The sequence below is a fragment of the Chinchilla lanigera genome, unplaced genomic scaffold, assembly GCF_000276665.1.
Source record: "Chinchilla lanigera isolate Chin_1 unplaced genomic scaffold, ChiLan1.0 scaffold00061, whole genome shotgun sequence".
In the NCBI taxonomy this organism is placed as follows: domain Eukaryota; kingdom Metazoa; phylum Chordata; class Mammalia; order Rodentia; family Chinchillidae; genus Chinchilla; species Chinchilla lanigera.
In genome coordinates, this window is record NW_004955462.1 from 2516702 (window position 1) to 2535890 (window position 19189).

A 19189-nucleotide genomic window follows, 5' to 3' on the forward strand; every position below is an offset into this window, starting at 1 on the left:
TTTGCCGCTGAGCTAAATCCCCAGCCCCAAGGCTGGTTAAAATCAGGATTTACCTTACAAAGAGTAGGTGAGGCTTCATGGTGGTGGGTCTTAAAGGTGAAAATAAGGAATTTCTCCTTAAAAGATGTATGAGAGTTTTCAGCATGATTTCATTTCTCAAGTCAAGTAGGAATACAATAATTTGATTATTAACAAAAGTCAGAAAACTAAAATAATGAATATATAGTGTATGTTGTCAACATATTCAGCCACTTGATACTGAGGCCCATAGGATAGCTGAGTTTATAAACCTCACTTTACTTAATACCAAATTATATGAGAATCTCATTTGGGGAGCAATGAAGAATTTACTAAAATTTTGAGAATCCAAGCAAAAAGGCTGAGGCAGGAGTATTTGCAAGTCTGAGACTAGCCTGGGCAACTTAACAACTTATGATGAACTCAAGATCCTGTCTGAAAAAAAAAAAAAAACGAAAGGGGTGAGGATGTAGCTTAGTTGAAGGCCTCAATCTCCAGTATCACATACATATATACATGCATACACATACATGCGTACATACAGTAATATATAGATCCCAAAGAACAAGGACAACCCAATTGAGAAAGAACAACCCAATTGAGAAAAATGGAAACCAAAGTTCATGTAGAGAGGTTAAGTGACTTGCCCACTGTCCAACAAGTAGAAATTCTACAAGAAGCTCCACTAGTATTTATCTCTACAAAGACAAGTCATTCACTTCACAAAATTTAAAACAAGTTCAGTATATGACAATACCTTTTTCCAGTTTCAGCCAGGATAAAACGAAGTAGAAATAGCTGCATCCCAGGAAAAGCCCTAATACAAAGAGGAGTATAAAAAGATCTTCATTGCTTCATCACTACGGCCAAAAAGAGTTAAAACTCTTTGAATCAAGGATCACCACAGAAAAGACAGTGGTGAGAATTATTCCTACCTTCTGAGCAACAAAGATGCCTATACTGAAGATAATCAAGCTTTTCAAGTGTGTAGATTACCTCAGATCTCATGCTGTAGCCCTCACCATTATTTTGTGATAAACTATATACTTGGATACGAAGGGAAAGGGTAAGACTACAGGCTTCTCCATTTTCCTCAGATTTTGTCATCTGTTAGGTTCAAATAATTTCAACATTTAAAGTATAGTAACAAAACAAACTGACCTTAGAAAGAACCAAAATCAGTTCAGTAAAGAAGAAAAGTACGCCTTCAAAAATGTAAACTTAACAATTTGCACCTGTTAATCAAAAATGTTTTGCCTTCAACAAATGTCAAGAATTTATGACAAATCTCAATAATAATACATAGTAACATACATCTCTGGATCACAACCACAATAATAATCACTGCTACACAAGCCAAAGTTTCATCAGGAGGAATATATGACATATAAACTCAATACGCACATGACAATAATATGATGTTACCTTCAGGCTGGGAGCATAGCTCATAGTAGAGCACATGCCTGGCATACAGCGAGGTGCTGGGTTCAACGTCCAGCACCAAAATAAATAAATACATGCATAGATAATTTCTAAGGGTTACAGATACTGAATTTAAAATAAATTTCAATCAACCTCCTGAGTACTCATGAACACATATCAGAACTATAACCTTTGCACTGGGTTAATGGATTATCTCTTCCACAAAACCCTTAACGTATTTTTAAGCACCACTGCAGGGCTTTGTTAAAAAGTAAATAAACAAGTAAATCAGAGTTTGAACACAGAACCACTAGAAGAGGACATGAACTGCTGCTCTAGCAATTACTCATCCTGTAAACTACAGCTGACGGTGCTCCAACTCTTCAGCCACACCCACGGACCTAGCAGGGCGCAGTGCATGCCACACATTAAGAAATACCCTCAATATCTAATAAAAATAAAGTCTACACATGAGGGCCGATAAATGAATTAGTAAAAGAAAAATTAACAAGGCCCACAAAAGTCAAAGACAAGTCAGCCAGGAGGGAAGCTGGCCAGAACAGTGTGTGTGTCTGGGGACTGTGACGCTTCTGGTGTCTGAATGAGTCCTGCACTTTACAGTGTGGCCTGAGGGTAACCGCACTCGAGCCACAGACGGGGAGCCTCTTCTGACGCCTGATCTTGCTCTAGAAACCTGCAAAAACGATCATCACTGAGAATTACGCTGGACTTGTTTTCGATGTTTTGGTCTATTTTTAAGATGTACAGCCAGGTGTGATGGTGCACACCTGTAATATCAGCACTTGGGAGGATGAGGTAGGAAGATTGCTGCAAGTTCAAGGCCAGTCGGGGCTACACAGTGAGTTCAAGGACAGTCTAAATTATTGTCTCAAAATAACAACAACAGAAACAACAACAACAACAACAACAACAAAAACCTACAACTCACTGTTATGATTGATCAACTTCTCTTCTTTACTCTGCTTCTAAGAAATGACAAACAACTTGGGGCACTTACCATGTAGAGGCGGCCCCTGTCCTAGAACTGTTATTCTGGGATGTGACAGAGAGTAAAGAACCCATGCCCCTCACTTTTGGTGCCCATGCCTGGGTGGATGAGAGTGTTTGGAGCACAGAGTTCTAAGGCAGTTAAACTACCTCACAACTACTAACAGTGAAACCTTTTGAGGCCAGAGTATAAACTACCTTCATTAATTTCATAAGAGAAACTGGAGATAGAATATAAATTGGTGAACTATGTTTCATATATGACAATTCTAGAGTACTACTTCAGAAGTAAGCTGATGCCATCTCTATACTCATAAGGACAAAACCCCACAAATACTTTTGCCCCTATGACCACAAAAGGCACAGACCAAAGAAATTCCAGGACCTTCCAAGCACTTCGTGTGTCTGGTCCACAGAAGGGTCCTGTCACTCCTCTTCTCCCCAAGGTGGAGAGCACCCAGGTACAGAAACATCACTTAGCTTTGGGCAGAGAGAGTCACGTCACCTCCTGTCTCCTTTGAGCGCTTTCAACCCAGAGCCCTACCAGCAAACCACCAGGTCCCCCTCCGCTAGCCTCAAAACCTGCTAAGCCTGCTTAGTGAACAATGCCTGTCCTGCAGGCCAGGGTAATTTTAGAAACTGCTTCATTTTGCTAAGATTCACTATTATGATTTGCTCAAAACAGCCAAAGACCTTGGAAGTGAGTAGGCTACCAGTTTCTATCACAAGTGGTACTACCACCATAGGATCTTAACCAATTTTTGAGGGAAGTCTGTGTGTGACCTCACTTTTAATAAACACTAACGATTTGTAACCTTCTTTACTAGTCTATAAAAGACTTATTAAAAACTGCATTTACCATAAATAACTAGCTGGGCCTGGTAGTACACGCCCTGTAATCCTCGGGAGTTCAAGGCCAGCCTGAACTATAGTGAATTCAAGGCCACCCTGACTACACAGTGAGACCCTGTTTCTAAAAAACAAAACAAAAAAAAACAAAACAACTAAAATTTATTTATATCATCATTTAAGCAAACTTTTCTGCAGGTCTAAAAGTTTAAAATCTAGTATCCATGCTAGAGAAAATAGGTGCACTAAGGTAGACAGAAGAACTGACAAAACTAATATCTACAAAGCCATAGATTACCAAATACTACCAGTGATGGCACACCGTTTAGAGACAAGTGCCCAAACTGCACACCTGTAATGCTAGCACTTGGGAAGCTGAGGCAGGAGGACAGTGGCAAGTTCAAACCAGCCTGAACTACATAGCAAGACCCTGTCTTGTAACCTGTCCCTGTAAAGAAACTTAGAAATTAAAACTGACAAATATTTCTAATCTCTTAGAAACTCATTTCAAAATAACAATAAATCCACTATGTATTAACATAAATAACATTTATGAAAAACAATTACATCCTCCCAAACAAAAAATAGAAAAAGTGGCATCGTTTTTACATTTTTTACAAGTTCCTTTAATGCCTGGCTGAAATGAAGACAGCTAGACTCTCTTATCTCCTGCAATGAATCTGTTAGTTGGTATGTGAAGAAAATATGGGCCTCACACTGATTCATGATTTTTAAAGGGAGTACTATAATACCTTTCTCAGAAAAATGAGTTATTGTTCTTTGATAAAACCAAAGTCAACAAGTGATTGTGTCTTAAAAGGTTAGTTACAATGTAGAATCTGAAACTCTTATCAATTACATTGAAACCCACTGACAGATCTCATACCTTGGATGGATCTGTTACACAAGATCTTGTAACATCATGTAGTAGCTGTATGAAAAGACTGACTCATTAAGTGGCTCTTTCAAATGTTGGCTTTTTGTTTGTTTGTTTGTTTGTTGAGATTCTTGCGGTTGAACCCACCTATGTCCCCAGCCCCCTGTCCCTCTCCTCTTTCTTTTGAGACAGTAGTATCTCCCTAAGTGACCAAACTGCCCAGGCTGAACTAGAATTTCTAATCCTGCCTCATCCTCCCAGAGTGCTGGGGTTATAGGCATGCACCACCATGCCTAAATGCTCACACATTTCCCCATACACTATCACATTAACTAAATACCACCAACCCCATCACATAAATCACATTCACTAAATACCACCAACCCCATCAGCGTACTGTCGAGCTTATGATGGTAGAGGCAGATTTTCCAAAATTCAAAATTTCCACTTAAAACTTGAATTTTATCATTGCCAATAAGCACTTGAGGTGACAAATTTACTAGACTTGGCTATAAGTCATTCTTCTGAGAAAAATTATGTCCCACTGGGGAAAAAACCCTAGCTAGTTCATCGTGGCACACAAACTATCACAAGCGTTTTTCCTGCGGAATGTAGCCTTTGGTACTCAGCACAGGTGCTGTGAGCATCCACTTCATGATGCAGAATATTGAAGAGTATGTCCTCAAAGGTCAGGATTTGAATGTCACTGCCAATTTTTCCTGCTTCATCAAGGACATTCTTAAATGAAGCTGGCTTTGTTGCACTGTGAATGACTGCCAATGGAGAACACAATGACTACAGTTTGCTGCCACTGACTTGATTCAAACTGGAAACAACAGTTTACCCTTGTTTTTGTACTATCAGTGCAAACAGTAGCACTGAGAAGAGGAAAGTAACATCTTGGCGATTAGAAAAGCAGTTTCGTCCTAGCAAACCTTCTGAAAGTGTCCTCAGCCTCACCCAAGGTTCTATGTACCGCACTCTGCAACCTGCTGCTCTACGCTGAGGTAGCCCTGTATACTCAGGAAGGTCCTGGCTGTCAGCTGACGGAACCAAGTGTGGACACAGGCTGAGACGTCCGCCCCAACACAGCAGCACATCCAGCAAAACAGAAAGCAAGCTTTGAAACTTATCCATAAAAGGGGGAGTTAAAAAGGTTTAACACAAGAGACCTGGGTGTGGTGGTGCACAATTGTAATTCCAGCTACTCAAGAGGCTGAGGTAGGAGGATCACAAGTTCCAGGTCAGCTGGGCAGCTCAGACCTTGTCTCAAGATGAAAAATAAAAAGGGCTGGGAATGCAGCTCAGTGGTAGAGCACCCCTGGCTTCAAATCCCAGTACTGAAAGAGAGGAAACTTGACTGTCCAGTTTCCATCGCAGCAAGGCAGGGAAGAGAGCCAGGAACTTTACAACAGACGTGTGCCCTTGCTCGCCAGCAAATGCAGGCTGCTCCTGTGCCCGCCCTTGCCTACCACCATATGCACACAGCCTCAGAGGGAAGAGAGGGAGTGTGGCTACTTGTTTTTCCTTTCCTTTCTATTTCCCCCTATCTTTAATAAAGTTGTATTACTGGTGGTAGAAAATTATTTTTTTCAAACAGTTTTGCCGTGTGGTCCAGTCTGGGCTCAGGTGGATGGGCTCGAGGGATCCACCAGTCTCGGCCTCCTGAGAGGTGGGACTCCAGCTGCACCACAATACCTGGCTAGTGGTGGGAATGTCTGAGACACTACACTTCCTCACATCACTGGACTCTTCTCTATAGAATGAATGCTCTCAGACGCAGCTTGCCAGATACCAGTGGCTCTCAATTTTTTGCTTAAAAAAAAAAAAGTTGAGCAAGCTATCCAAAGACAACAGACTTCAGCAGCACTATAAATATTCTCTTGAACTGGAGTTTTGGCTGGAGGGCAGCGAACGTAACTCATTTTCTATGGAGAAATGCTCCCTCTTCAAAGAGATGAGATTATTTTGAATAAGTAAAAGAAAATTAAAGAACAATTCATAGGTTCTATGTGAGTATCTGTACTGGAACTAAAGGCAACCCAGGATCTCACATACACTAGACAAACACCCTACCACCAAGCTACACTCCCAGCTCATTTCTAAAATTTTTATTTTGAGAAAGGGTCTCGCTAAATTGTCCAGGTTGGCCTTGAACTCATAATCCTCCTGCCTCAGCCTCCTGAATAGCTGGGATTAAAGACACATACACTGTGGCCAGCTGACTGATGGGCTTGATAAGTATAAACCATACTATCTCCCAAGTAAGCTCTCAGGACCTTAGGAAACAACAGCTCTCTCAATAATGATTTAGTGTCAATAACACTTGCTGTAGAAAGGGAGCTGGGAATGCAGTAGCCCTTGAATTCTGGAGATAACATACGGGTTCTTGAACTATGTTCTTCTGTTATGCCCAAACTCTGGACAGGGCAAAAGCTCATGAGGCAACTCTTTCATTAAGATGCTAAATAAAGGCAGCAAAATAGCAAAAATAGCATACCCTGATGTTAGAATTCAGATATACTCCTTTGAAAAATTCTTAAATCTCTAAAACTGTCATTCTATATTCTCATCGATTTTGCCAAAACTGATATGTGACTGGCATTATGCCTGTAACTGTCCTGAAAGAATTCACCAGCTAAGCTTCATTATTATTAGGCATTAAGAATTCCCATGGCTCCCTGCCCTCAATAGTTTAGCATTATAGGGCTCATACACTAATTGCATGGACTCCAGGTGAATATGCAGCTGCCCTCAGAGTGAGCTCTGCACACAGATGGCACAGAAGGGCAACGATTCAAGATCACATGATGTCCCCAAAGCCACAAGTGCTATGAGAAGGACTTTTAACTTCGGGGAAGGTGATGGGCTCAGTGTTAGGCAGGCTAGGATTGAAGTAATGGTAAGGCAACCAGATGGAAATGTTCACTAGGTAAGGAGAACTACTAAGGCACTAGTTACACTAGGTTTACTTTCTCAGACTGGAAATAGAGATCTGAATAATGCCAAAACACGGCAATCTATACAGAGTATGATACCTACTCCACTGACAATGTATATATAGGTTCTAAAGAAACACTGGCAACAGAGTCTTTCTGAAAAACCCTACTGTTACAGAATGACAAAAGTTTGCTTGAAAGAAAATGTACATACTATAGGTAGAAATGCAGAAATCTCTCTTACCTATAAATATTCAGGCTATGATTTTTATGTAAGCAAAACATTAATAGGAACACATCATATTTATGAATTAATTCATTCTTTTATTCCCTCAACAAGACTTCTCAGGAGCCTGCCATGGAGCAGTACAGACAACAGAAGCTCAGAAGATAGAAAAGAAAGACAGAAACAAGTACATCAGCTTGGGTGCAGCACAATTCTTAAAAAAAAAAACAAACTATGGTAAAGAATTAGGGAGTGACAAAATGGGATAGGGAGCGGAAGGAGGCTGTTCCTTGTGAAAAGCTTCTCAGATCATTTTCAGGAAAAAATCTAAATGAAGAAAAGCAAAAGTCATAGGGAGAAAGTCAAAGGGTTACAGTCATCACATTCCAATAATCAAGTAGGCAACTGCTCAAAAAATGTTAAAAATATAAAAAGGATATATTTTATATACCTCTTTATGAGGTTTTAAAAGTGAATAGGATGAACTCATAATAGATACAATTTACCTTTTTTTCCAGATCCCCTGAAGAATATTCCTCTTCTGATGGATGCCTGAAACATAGATTATGCTGGTGCCACCACATCCACCAAGACCCCCACTACAGACAACGGTTAATCTGAAGAAATAGGTTAAAATGATGCAGCTGACAGCCTCAATTGGCTTTCTAATTTTAAAAAATCCTAATAATGACACTTATAACTGGGAACACCTCACAATGTTGTAGCACACATCTGATTAGCATCTAGTGGACTAGGTCCACTCTGTAGCTAAGGTCCCTCACAATGGGGTTTATGATGTCACAGTGGAGCTGTGAATGTCACAGACCTACTGGGCCTGCACTCAGGACAGTTAGTAAAGGATTACAAAGACGTAAATCTACAATATAGCAGATTGCTCTATCAGCTCTGCTACCTGAGAAGTCAAATCTCTGTATTACATAGCTTCATGTCAAGAGCTATGATGACAATCTACTAAGACTCTAAGCAAGAAGTTGAAAACTATCGATTTCTATGTGTTCAGGCAACTCAAGAAAGTCTTCTTCTATGGAAAAAAAGAGGTTATCAAGACTATCTCAAATATTTTAAGGATGAAAGCAGGAAAATAAGAATATTTCACATTTTGAACACTTAAAGATGTAAAATATTTCACTTTAATTTTTAAAACTAGTTGTGGTAAATGAAAATACAGTTATTTTTATCTCTATTCTCCATAATAAGTCTAAAGAAGTGCTGTCGCCTCATCCTGTGTGTGTATGCAGGGCTGAAACCAACGTCATCTGAACCCTGTAATCTGAGTAAAGCAGGGGGAAGTACGTAACTGTTTCCAGTGTTATAAATATGACCAAACTTTATGTCTCTAAAAAGTCACCCTCGAAAGCAAAGTAGGTATCAAAATCAAGTCATTCTTCATTATATAGAGGAATTCAAGAGTATATTTTGGTAATTTTTCAGTAAACAGTTAAGAGTCCTTTGTTCTTAGTTCATCTTTTAATCCATACAGTGTCTTGCATTTCCTATTTATACTATATGGAGCATCAGCTAATATGCTCCTGTGTGCTTCACTTATCGTCATTTGAAAGTACTACACCTGAAAATGAGTATGGTCTTTATGGAAGTCAAAACTCTACAGGCACTAAAACTGCGCAAGCGTGCATGTGCACATACGTGCGTGTGTGTGTTCTGAGGGCTGAGCCAGGGCCCCCGCTGAGCTAGCTCTGCAGCCCTTTTCTACTCTTCCTGTGAAGATAGCGTCTGAGTAAACTGCGATTATCCTAAGTCCCACCGTGCTGAGTTGCACACATTTGCCACCGTGCCCAGTAACACACTTAAAAGTCAATTTTGGATTCAGTAAGGCTGAAACTAATCATAATTTACCGGCCAAATATATGTCCAAGTAATAAGTGCACAAGGAAAGTAAATTGATACTGAGCCCAAAAATTTCAAAAAGGTATTTATGCAGCAGGCATAAGGCTAAACAATGAATACAGATCATTTCTAATAATGAGGAAGAAATGTACATTCTCAGAGCCATAAACCATAGAATATGCTTAAAAACTACTGCTCAAGCCAGATGTGCTGGTACATGCCTATAATCTTAGCACTCTTTTTTTTTGTACAGGGAATCAAACTCAGGCCCTTGCGCTTGCCACGCAGGTGCTGCGGCACTGAGCTCTCTCCCCAGCCCAAACTTAGCCCTCTTGAAGCCTGAGGTAGGAGGACTGCAAGTTAAGTCCAGCCTGGGCAGCCTGGGCAACTGAGCAACCTAGCAAGATCTTCCCTCAAAATAAAAAATAAAAGGGGCTGGAGATGCAGCTCAATCCTAATGCCCTGGGTTGAATCCCCAGTGACACCCCCTCCCCGCAAAAAACTCACAAAACACTTGCCTAAATTTCACATTTTTATTTCTGACCTAAATGGACTGTTTGTTTCCAGTGCCGGATGTCAAGCCCAAGACCCCAGTTGTGTTAAGCAAGCACTCCAACCTGCCGGCCCCTAAAACCAAGTCTGTAACACTATCTATGAAGCAGTCGAAATGCACTTCATTTGCATTTCATCCTACTGCATTTCTTCTGCCAATCATTTGGTACAACTCTATAGAGCACTGAGTTGGCAAAAGCAACTTAAACATAAACAAAATGGGCCAGGGATATAGCTCAGTGACACAAGTGCCCGCCTGGCAAGCACGTGGTCCTGAGTTTGATTCTCAGTATCAAAAATAAATAAATAAATAAAATAACAAAATGTAACATATACTGTATTTCCGTTGGAATGTTGTATTCAGTCTACAAAAGGAAATAAATCCTGTCACATACCACAACACAGATGAACCTTGAGGAAACTATGCTAAATAAAATAAGCCTGTCACAAAAAGACACGTAAGATTCCACTCATTGGAGGAAGCTGGTCAAATTTCATAGGAACCAAAAGTGGAATGGGGGTACCAGGGACCAGGGGAGAGGGAAAAAACTGTTTAATGAGTAGAGTTTTAGATATGCAAGATGAAAAATTTCAGATGTTTCACAGCAATGTGAATACACACTTAACACTATCTTAACTGTATGTTTAAAATGGCCAAGTTGTTATTTTTAATAATAAAAAAAAGTAATACTTATGGCTCCAAATTTGGTAGCTATGGTTATTAACCAGCTTCATGCCAGGGTAATATTCAACCAACTGATTTTACTAAATGGCAGTGAGATTGACTGCCTTATCATCTTAAAAGCTGTAATTCTAAAGCTCTAGATGTACTCATGGCCCCAGAATTACAGTTCAACAGACAGAATGGTCAAGTGGCAGCAATTACAGGGAAATAATTACTAATGCATCAAAACAGGTAAAATTTACAATTTCTAAGCTGAGCATGGTGGCACATGCCTGTAATCCCAGCACTTGGGAAACTGAGAGAGAAGGATTACAAATTTGAGGCCAGCTTGGGATACAGGGTAAATTCAAGGTCAGTCTCAGCTACCAAGTGAGCTCAAGGCCAGCCTGAACTGCACAGCAAGATGCTATCTCAAAAAGATAAAAAAAAGAATGAATGAATAAATAAATAAATAAATAAAATTTCTATGCTCTTTACACACAAGGTTAGAAGTTGAATTAGGTCAATCTTCAGTACTACAAAATAAAAAATAAATTACAAAAGAAGTTGAATTAGTATCTAAATATACAATTATATTCTCTGTGACTGAATAATGAAGGAGTAACAGTATACATCTATATGCACAACAGTGACTATGTAGTACTATGTATATATAGTACTATATAGAGATATAAGTACACAGTATTATATACACATATTATGTTTTATAGTACACATGTATATATAATTACTGTGTAGTAATGTATATATACAGTACCTATACACACTAGTATATGCTATGTAGATTATATACACAGGATACAATTATCTGATATCTGGATTTTTCTAGGAGATGCTCTCTGCAACTATAGTTCAACACTGAATATCTACATACTATAGTTATTACTAATGGAGTGGTTAATCAAATCTAAAGCCAGATCACTGGGCCCAAATGGTGGCTCTGCCTTTTACTCACTGTGTGACCCAGGAGAAATTATTCAGACTCTCTCCCTGTCCACCTCAACACAAGAATGAAAGCAGAAGCACTGAGGACAGGGTCTGGTCCATACAAAGGGTTCAGTAAACCTTCCTTTCATTATTTTTATTATGCTACATTTCATTTAAATAATTTGTCAAGAAAGTCGAGCTTAAATAATATATAAGCATGTGTAACTGTATGAACTATAAGGATTAACACTCAAAAACAAATCTTACCCCAAAATGGAGGCACACAAGAATGCAGAACGAATGATCTATATAAAAGAAGTCAAGCCCGGTGTGGTACGGCACGCTTGTAACTCCAGCATTCTGTGAGGCCGAGGCACGATGATCACAACAGACTCAGTCTGCAACTTAAATTAGTGAGACCATGACTCAGAAAAAAGGCTGGAGATGCAGCTCAGTGTAAAGGCCCTTCGTTCAGTCCCCAGTGCTACAAAAACAAAACTGTTAAAGTAAAACACAATGGTATTTATAAAGGAGCAAATACAACTTTAAAAATTGTTTTGGAAAAACAATACACCTACATGCCTGTAAACACAACAATATTTAAAAATGAGTAAGTAAAACTGTTTTAACTTTTAAAAAATAAAACAAAACAAAAACAAAAAACGTAGAAGTCAAAATCTGAATCAGTGACAAGACATGGCTAAAGCAAATTAAATTCATAAGTTTTTTCAGCTCCTCTACAGTCAGACTTCTTAAAGAGTAAAGCCCAAATATTTACTTCCAAAAAGAAAAAAAATGACAGTGACATGTGGTCTTACCATGAAATCTAAAATTCATTATACCATAAAATGATGGCACATGTCTGTAATCTCAGGCACTCAGGGGCCCAAGGTGGGGAATCACAAATTTGAGGTCAGTCTGGCATACTTAGTCAGGCCCTGTCTCAAAATAAAATGAAAAAGGGCTGAGAATATAGAGCACATGCCTTGCATGTGTGAAGACTTGTCTCGCCTGGGCCAATATTGCTAAACACCAATATTGCTAAACAAATAAATAAATGAACTGGATTTTCAGCACTAGAGTAGCCTGAGAGAACTTTTGCAATGTTTAAAATATCCAGAAGAGCCGGTTGTGGTGGCACATGCCTGTGACCCCAGCACTTGGGAGGCTGAGGCAGGAGGATCACCACAAGTTTCCGGCCAGCCTCGGCTCCTAGTGAGTTCAAGGCCACCCTGAACTACATAGCAAGACCTTCTCTCAAAAAACAAAACAAAATAAAACAAAAATAGCTAGAAAAAAATCTAAAGGACCTAAATTTAGAGAATTAAAACAAAATTTTAAATAAGCTCTTGGCATCAGATTGCCAGAACTTTGCTTATAAAGCAGACAAAAGCTAGTTTTTCTTCTTTACCCCCTCTGGAGGCCTATTAAGCATGACAAGTAAATTTAATGTTATGTTGGAATAGATTACTAAGACCATTTTATGCATTTATTTATTTTTGTGGAGCTGGGAAACAAACCTAAGATCTTCCACACACTAGGCAGGCTCTTTATTACTGAGCTATATCTCAGCTGTACAAGGTATATGTTTAAACCAGCATAAGCACTTCATCTTATGGCCTACTAATACAATTTTAAAACAGAGGCATGTCTACTACAAAGCAAACATTTATTGCAAGTCTACCACATGCCTTTTTTTTTTTTTTTTTTTTTTTTTGAGACAGCGGTCACTATGCTTTCCAGGTTGGTCTAAAACTTGCTTTGTACCCCAGGCTGGCCTTGAACTCACTCTGTAGCCCAAGCTAGCCTCAAACTCACAGCAATCCTCCTGCCTCAGCCTCCAAAAGTTAGAAATTACAAGCGTGCACCACTTATACCTGGCTTCCCTCAGTCTTGCTTCCCCCAAATCTTGCAAGGAACATTTTTCCCCTTTAATAAGAAGCTATCACCTAAGGAAATGATCTTACTGAAGTTAAAAAAAATCAAGATTAATTGTACACTGAATTTAAACTAGATCTACATAGCTGGGAGTGATAGCACACACCTGGAATTCCAGTACTTAGGAGGCTGAGGCAGGAGAATTGCTGTGTTCAAGGCCAGCCTAGACTACATAGTGAGTTCCAGGCCAGCTTGAACTACACAGTAAGACCCTGTCTCACAAAACAAAACAAAACCCTAAATCTACCGAACTGAAAACTGTAAGGTTCAAATCAGACCTGACTTTCCCAGCCCCCAACCTGCCTGCCAGCAGAGGCACCACTCTCTGCAGGGAACTCAGCTCATTATCCAAGTTGTCATCGGCAAGCACAGGAAAGGAGGTAAGACAGGACAAGAACTTTGCAGGTTCCGGAACATATGGGGACATCTGGAGACACCCAAAAATTTACACCGGACGCTTCAATGACTTTGCCCACTGAGGTGCAAGACAGCCAGAGAACTTTGACCACAGATGTTTATTAGAATCTTCCCGCCTAATGTCCCATGCCTTCTCTCTATCCCTATAAAAGAGACACACTTCTCTCTATTCAGGGAAGATGGTCTTATTATACTCTCTGCCTGCATCCAGGCACAATCCATCCCACCCATGTTGCCTTTACACAAGCCTGGTGGTCTCTGCTGCCCACCTCCCCCACGTTACATGTTATAAAAACAAATACGTCATATCAACCTAACAGGATGCAGCTGATGATCTTTAATGCCCATGTTGCTGACCATCACCAACAGCATGCTGCTTGAAGGTTTTTTATTACTATTATTATTATTATTATGATTATTATTATTATTATTGTATACACTCATCCCAGTCCTACACAGGTCCAAGAAGATGCACTTTTTTTTTTTTTTACACAATTGCTCCAAACAATGAGAAATGCTATTTCAGTTTTCCACCAGACTGAAAAAGGAAATGTATATCCCACACATTAAAATGCATTTCCAGCCGGGCTTGGTGGTGCACCCCTGTAATCCCAGCACGTGGGAGGCTGAGGCTGGAGGATTGCTGTGAGTTTGAGGCCAGCCTGGGCTACCAAGTGAGTTCAAGGCCAGCTTGAACAGCATAGTGAGACCCTGTCTCAAAGACCAAAAAAAAAAAAAAATTCAAGCAGCCTAGTTAAGGCATTCCTACTTCAATCCTCACCATAGCCTGGTCTCCTTCATTCTGAGGGCTTCTTGCCCTGCCACCTCCGCGGGCGCGGAGGACAGAGGACCGGAGAGGAGCTCAGCAGGGCCTAAGCACTGAGGGAAGCTCCTCCCGGCCCGGGGCAGAGAGGTTGAACTCTACCAAAACCAGCTCTCTCTAGGCACTGTGCTGCCCCTAGGGACCTCCCGAATCTCCTTCCAGCTCTGACAGCTTGACTCGGCTTCCTTCACGGTCTTTCCCTTCTTTGCTTAACCCTTGAGAACTGGTCATGGGTACAGATAGGAGTTAGAGCTTTCTCGAGTCTGCGGGCTTCCCCCGCAGCTAGAGCGATCGCGCTTCTCCAAACCCGTTTTGCCGGCGCCTGTAACCTTCTGAGCTCCATCCAAGTATCAAAAGAGAAAAAGCAAGCCAACCGCTGCATCTGCTCACCTCCGCCCAGGTGTGGACCGCAGCATTTCACTCCCAAAGATCTGGAAGAGGAAAGTTCAGTATGTCGTCACTGCCCTCAGGGTGGACCCCGTATTTGTGAGACAAGTGAGGAAACCTGAATGTGGACTGTATACTGTACTAGAAACCATAGTTGATTTCCTGAGGTATGATAATGACATTTGATTTCATAAGAAATACCCACAAGTTGTTAAGAGCTGCATCGCCAGAAGCAAATAAGACTAAAATGACATGATGCTGAAGATCTGCACAGCTGCTGGAAATATTTCACCAAAAAGGAGAAAGGCAAATGCTACAAAATCTTGCCAATAAGTTTGTGTGTGTGGGATCATTATTTTACTCTTTGAAATCTTCCACAATGAGAAAAGTTTTGACTTGATTACTTATCCATTTAAATACAATATTATTTCTAGAGGATGTTAAGTATCACTATTTTAAAACTACTCGTGCACACAGTATTTCTGTTTTACACTATTTTGGTTTTTGGAAAGGTTCCTCCTGGGTTGATTTTTAAAATAGACTCTGCTAGGCTGGAGATGTAGCTCAGTGGTACCACATATGCCTCGCGGGCTTCAGGTCCTTGGTCCAAGCCTCAGGACGGCAAAAAATGAAGTAAAAAATCAAACAGACTCTAATTTGTTACCAAGCATTTTTCCAGGGTCGGATAATCTTAGTCTTATATATCGAAACATATCTTTCATAGACACGATATCAGCTCCATTTAAAAATAAGTCAACACATAAACCAAGCACAGTGGCACAGACCAGCTACTTGAAAGAATGAAGTAGGAGGATTCCAAGTTTGAGGACAGCTTGGCAGACTTGTAGTACAGGTGGTTTTGAACTCACTCTGTAGCCCAGGCTGGTCTCCCACACCCTGCAGGTGTAGTCCCACACTGTGTAGCCCAGTCCAGTAGACCCTATCTTAAAGTAAAATTTTCAACTGGACATGGTGGTGCATGCCTGAAATCCCAGCATTTGGGAGGCTGAGGCAGGAGGATTTCACCAATTTAAAGATAGCCTGGGCAACAGTCAGTTCAAGGCCAGCCTGAACTAGATTCTAAGACCCTGTTTCAAAAAATAATAACAACAACAAAGGATTAGGGATGTAGCTCAGTGGCAGAACACTTGCCTCCTAGCATGTGTGAGGTCTTGGTTCAGTCTCTAGTACCACAAAAAGACAATTAATTAACACAGATGTGGACCACAGCATTTCATTCCCAAAGATCTGGAAGAGGAAAATTCAATACCCAATAGTCGTCACTGCCCTCAGGGTGGACCCCGTATTTGTGAGACAAGTGAGGAAACCTGAATGTGGACTGTATATTATACAAGAAACCGAAAATAATCCAGGCAAGCCAGCCAAGGTGGCACATGCCAGTAGTCCCAGCACTAGGGAGGCTGAGGCAAGACTGCTAGGAGTTCCGGCCAGCCTGAACTGCATAGCCAGTGTCTCAAAATAAAGAATAAGTAAAATAAAATAAATTTTAAAAAAATTCAGGTAAGAAGAAAACCAAATCACAGTATTTAATCGCCAGTTACCTACTATTCAAGGCTTATTGATGGTAACTCTCGCCTTCAATTTTTTGGCATCATCACCACTGATTTTACTTTAGAACAACGATGAGAAAGACACCACTTAAAACAGAAGTTTCCAGTGTAGTGGTGCACAGCTGTACTCCCAGCACACGGGAGCACTGCAGGGTGTGGGAGACCAGCCTGGGCTACACAGCGAGTTCAAAGCCACCAGTACTACACAGCGAGACCCAGTCTCCAAAAGCTAAAGTAAGTAAATAAATTTTTTTAAAAAATACTTCAAACAATTAGTTACTTTTGGCATGTATCATGAAATTAATAAAGATTTCAGCTTGACTTCCTATTTCAAAATATATAGTATCCCTGGCAAGCGTGAGGTCGTGAGTTCGATTCCCGGTACCAAAAAAAAGAAAAAAAAAAATAGTATCACATAGTAAATACAAGTGAACAGCTTCAGCTATAAGAATCTAAATTCATAATTATATTCATAGAATTATGACTGTTAAGAATTGCAATCATATTCTTCAAAAAAATGATCCAAAATTTAAAAAAAATAATGATCCATGCACAGCATAGAGAACAACTGTTAGTTAACTCAATCCATGAATTAGGGGGCTGGGGATTTAGCTCAGCAGCACAGCGCCTGCCCAGCAAGTGCAAGGTTGTGAGTTCTTTTCCCGGTACCAGGAAAAAAACCAAAAAAAAAAAAAAAAAAATCCATGAATTAGGATACCAATTATTTTTTAATTTCTTTCATTTCTAGTATTGTAAAATAAAAACCAACATTTATTTTTTATTAAATGCTTTACAGAGCGGGAGATAACAAAATCTGGAAACTTACAATGCAGGTTTAATAATTATCAGCATTTGATGTATTTGAGACTGTGCGTGTCTCTGCCTTCACTTCTTTGTTTTGGTTTATTTGGTTCTGTTGTGTTGGGTTTCTTCCTAAGCACTGGGAATTGAACCCAGGGTCTTCACACTGAGCTACACTCCCAGCCCATTCATTCATTCCTTCACTCACTCATTCCAGACAAACTCTTTGCTAAATAGCCCAGGCTGGTTTCTAACTTGCCATCCTCCTGCCTCAGCTTTCCCAGAATACTGGGATTATAGGCACATACCACCATACCTGGCTGCCACATCTGTTTTGTCCAAACATTCCCAATTTTCCCACATTCCAGTTCTCACTTTGTCTCACTAACCCATCCTTCTGATTTCACAGATAAATTTCCTCAAAAATCTGTGCTTTCAATTTCTGCTTTGTCTTATTCTCTAATTTAGTAAAAAGTTCAGTAGAGTTTCTATGCTCTGGACTTCAACTCCATAACCTCACACAGCCCAGGCTGCTCTTTGGGCTTTCTCTGACCCAGTTCTTAGCGACTCTGGCCCTGAGGGGGAGCAGGTTGCTCCTGGGGTCCCTGGAACTGCAGAGCACCAGCGCTCGCACTCGCGGAGGAGCTGCTGTCCAGGCTGAGCCAGCAGGAAATCGAGAGCGCGCGTGGGTCGAAGTGGGTGAGCCGGTGTGTGAAGGAGAGGAAGGAGATCTGCTTTCAACTACAGCATCAGAGAACAAAGGCAGAACGAAGGGCTGGGAATGACAGAAACTCAGGAGGTTCCAAGTTTATGAAAAAAAAAGGTTCTCTATTCTTTTCTATGCTAGTCTCACAGACAAAAAGATGAAAGGATCCACACCTAAATGTTAAAATGATGAAGCTCTGGGTGTTCAAATGATGGGCAGTTCTTGTTCTTTTTAATAATACTTGCCTTGTTAATTTTCTACGAAACATGCTTTATTTTTTTTACCAAGAAGAGTATTGTGTTTTTATTTGTTGAGGCAAAAGGTCCGCACAGCAGGGTGCTGCGAGGGAGATGCGGCTCCCCACAGCCCTGATGGAAGCTCCCAGAGTGAGGATTTGACAGCTGGGATGGGCAGCAGGAGCCCCAGGCTTGGAAAGAACACAGGCAGCCAGGGCCTCCTCAGCCTCCCCGGGCCGGCAGCAGGTCCACCACGGCTCCGAGCTGCACACTGCCGGGCCGAGCAGCGCACCCCTGTGCCACCCCCGCGTGGCTGCCCCTGGTCCAAACAGCGCAATCTGAGCAACTTCAATGAGAATCCAGCATATGTAGACCGGTGGCAGTGAATCTTCGGCACATGGGCTGCAGCGGGCTGTCTGTATCACTGAAAATGATAAAAAGGGAACAAAGGCCTACAGCGCTGCCACCCTTTACCAGCCGCACTGCCCAGCTCAGACATGGCTCCAGTGGTGTCCGTACCATCACACAAGAGGCCGTGGCCTCTGTCCACACTTCCCTCTGCCCAGACCACCTCCCCGCTCCTGTCCACGGAGGTCAAGGCTCAGGGCAAAAATCCTCTGTGGAGGACCCCGGCAGCTGGCTGCTCCCTCCTCTGTATGACTTACTGACTGGCACAGAGCATTTCACAGCACTCCTCATGCTACCCGACTTTCCTTAGAATATCTGTTGCCCGCTCACACCATGAGATCTTTAAGGTCAGGAGCTACACGTCCATGTGCACTCAGAACAGTGCTGAGACGCAGTAGGTATTCAGGAAGGATTTGAGAAGCTAATGAACACATAAACGTGTTTGTTTCACTCCGTATTTTTCAAGACATCTCAGGAATTAGTTTTAAGCTGAAAACTGGGAACTAACTGATGCTGGTAGTCTCTGAATGAAA

At 41.0% G+C, this 19189-nt stretch overlaps 1 protein-coding gene across 8 annotated transcripts in view; it reads right to left on the reverse strand.

The window, feature by feature from the left end:
- Crem (cAMP responsive element modulator) overlaps nucleotides 1-19189 on the reverse strand; it is a 56084-nt gene that overhangs the window by 25198 nt on the left and 11697 nt on the right. For 3 of the 8 annotated variants that reach the window (XM_013521447.1, XM_013521449.1, XM_013521450.1), the window contains exon 1: nucleotides 7846-8112. In XM_013521447.1, coding sequence (XP_013376901.1) covers nucleotides 7846-7923 — 78 coding nt within the window. In that variant the 5' untranslated portion in view covers nucleotides 7924-8112. Of the gene's footprint in view, nucleotides 1-2458; nucleotides 2577-7845; nucleotides 8113-14937; nucleotides 14979-19189 lie in introns of those variants that run through there. The other 5 variants (XM_013521448.1, XM_005398116.2, XM_005398113.2 and 2 more) reach the window with 5 other exon arrangements.